Source organism: Monopterus albus, unplaced genomic scaffold (assembly GCF_001952655.1).
Source record: "Monopterus albus unplaced genomic scaffold, M_albus_1.0 scaffold193.1, whole genome shotgun sequence".
NCBI lineage: Eukaryota > Metazoa > Chordata > Actinopteri > Synbranchiformes > Synbranchidae > Monopterus > Monopterus albus.
Window position 1 is genome coordinate 96,117 of NW_018128073.1, and position 1,451 is coordinate 97,567.

A 1,451-nucleotide genomic window follows, 5' to 3' on the forward strand; every position below is an offset into this window, starting at 1 on the left:
ATGATACCGAGTCCTCCTCAGTCAGTCTGATGCCCTGAATGTGGTTCACTCAGACTTTACTGGAGTTTCTGGATGATAGTTAGTGACTGAATCAAGTTATTTCTCCTGTAGTGTTGGGAAGTTAACATTAACTCCTGTAACGGTCACAGTGGGAGATCAGCTGAGCCTCAGACTTTGAGCCTGCCTAGGAGGACTTCCTGCAGACTTGTGCAACATTAACCAGTTTTTTAAATCAATTAGGAACAGCACAGTCCAGCACGTTAAAATGCCTGTCATTTGTTTTTTGACTGAGCCAAAATACCATGTGTCAAGATACAAGCCCGTCTGGTTTCCCAGCATCAGCACTTCAGAAGAACCTAAGCTGCACTGGGTGAGAATTTTACAAACCAAACAATTATTGGATCAATTCATAATGTCAAATGATAATTAGCTGCAACCCCGACCATAATACTATTGCATACAGAGATTACATGTTGTTTGTGGACATCTTTAAGAGAACTACTCCACTGTTTGGCTCCACAGCAGAAACATAAAGAAGCGCAGACATAATGGTGTAAAAACGTCAACCAGATATGATGAAGAGGTTAAAGGCTGCACTTCTCTTATGCTGACTTACTGGATTTATCCTAAATATGAGTCCTCTACAGGTCACGGGACAGGGATGTGTAGTTACTTCCTACGTGGAGCTGAGAGGTTTGTTGATGTGGAGAAGTCACTGCATGTTTTACCTGCAGTTGGGAGGTGGGGGTTACTGTGGCTACTGCGCCCGTGAATTTTAACTGGCAGAGTAAGTCTGAGGCTCAGAAGCTCCTGAATGACATCCCATTGGATTTCTGACTTTAAAGTGATACTTCTTCCTACATGATGTGAAAATACAAACTAAATCAAAGGTTTATCTAGGACACGAAATACAAACACACTACACATCTGACGAAGACTGGAGTGGACCTCTGCTTCAGTATCCCAGGTCCAGCTGGATTTTGTGTTCAAAAATGGCGATGAGCAGCATTATGCAGAAGCCCAGCAGGATGCCGGCATTCTGCAGCAGGAAGAAGCCCCAGTGGCTGAAGCCGTGGTCCCCGGCATCGTTATGCAACATCTCAGGCACCTGAAAGAAACAACAGTTTAACAGGTGCATTTCAGGATCTCAGTTCCTTTACTGGCATTTCCAGATGTATGCCAGCTTATTGTTATACATAGCTGAGCCATAAGGCGAAGCTCTCGATTTACTGGTCAATCTACGTTCCGACCCTCACCTATGGTCATGAACTTTGGGTCATGACCGAAAGGGCAAGATCCCGGATACAGGCGGCCGAAATGAGCTTTCTCCGCAGGGTGGCCGGGCGCACCCTTAGAGATAGGGTGAGGAGCTCGGTCACCCGGGAGGAGCTCAGAGTAGAACCGCTGCTCCTCCACATCGAGAGGAGCCAGCTGAGGTGGCTCGGGCATCT

At 46.3% G+C, this 1,451-nt stretch overlaps 1 protein-coding gene across 3 annotated transcripts in view; it reads right to left on the reverse strand.

Annotated features, from left to right (window-relative positions):
- Positions 1–6: 6 nt before the first annotated feature.
- slc39a6 (solute carrier family 39 member 6) overlaps positions 7–1,451 on the reverse strand; it is a 14,611-nt gene continuing 13,166 nt past the window's right edge. For all 3 annotated transcript variants that reach the window (XM_020617695.1, XM_020617696.1, XM_020617697.1), the window contains one exon: positions 7–1,108. In XM_020617695.1, the coding sequence (XP_020473351.1) occupies positions 956–1,108 (153 nt within the window). In that variant the 3' untranslated portion in view covers positions 7–955. The remainder of the gene's footprint in view (positions 1,109–1,451) is intronic.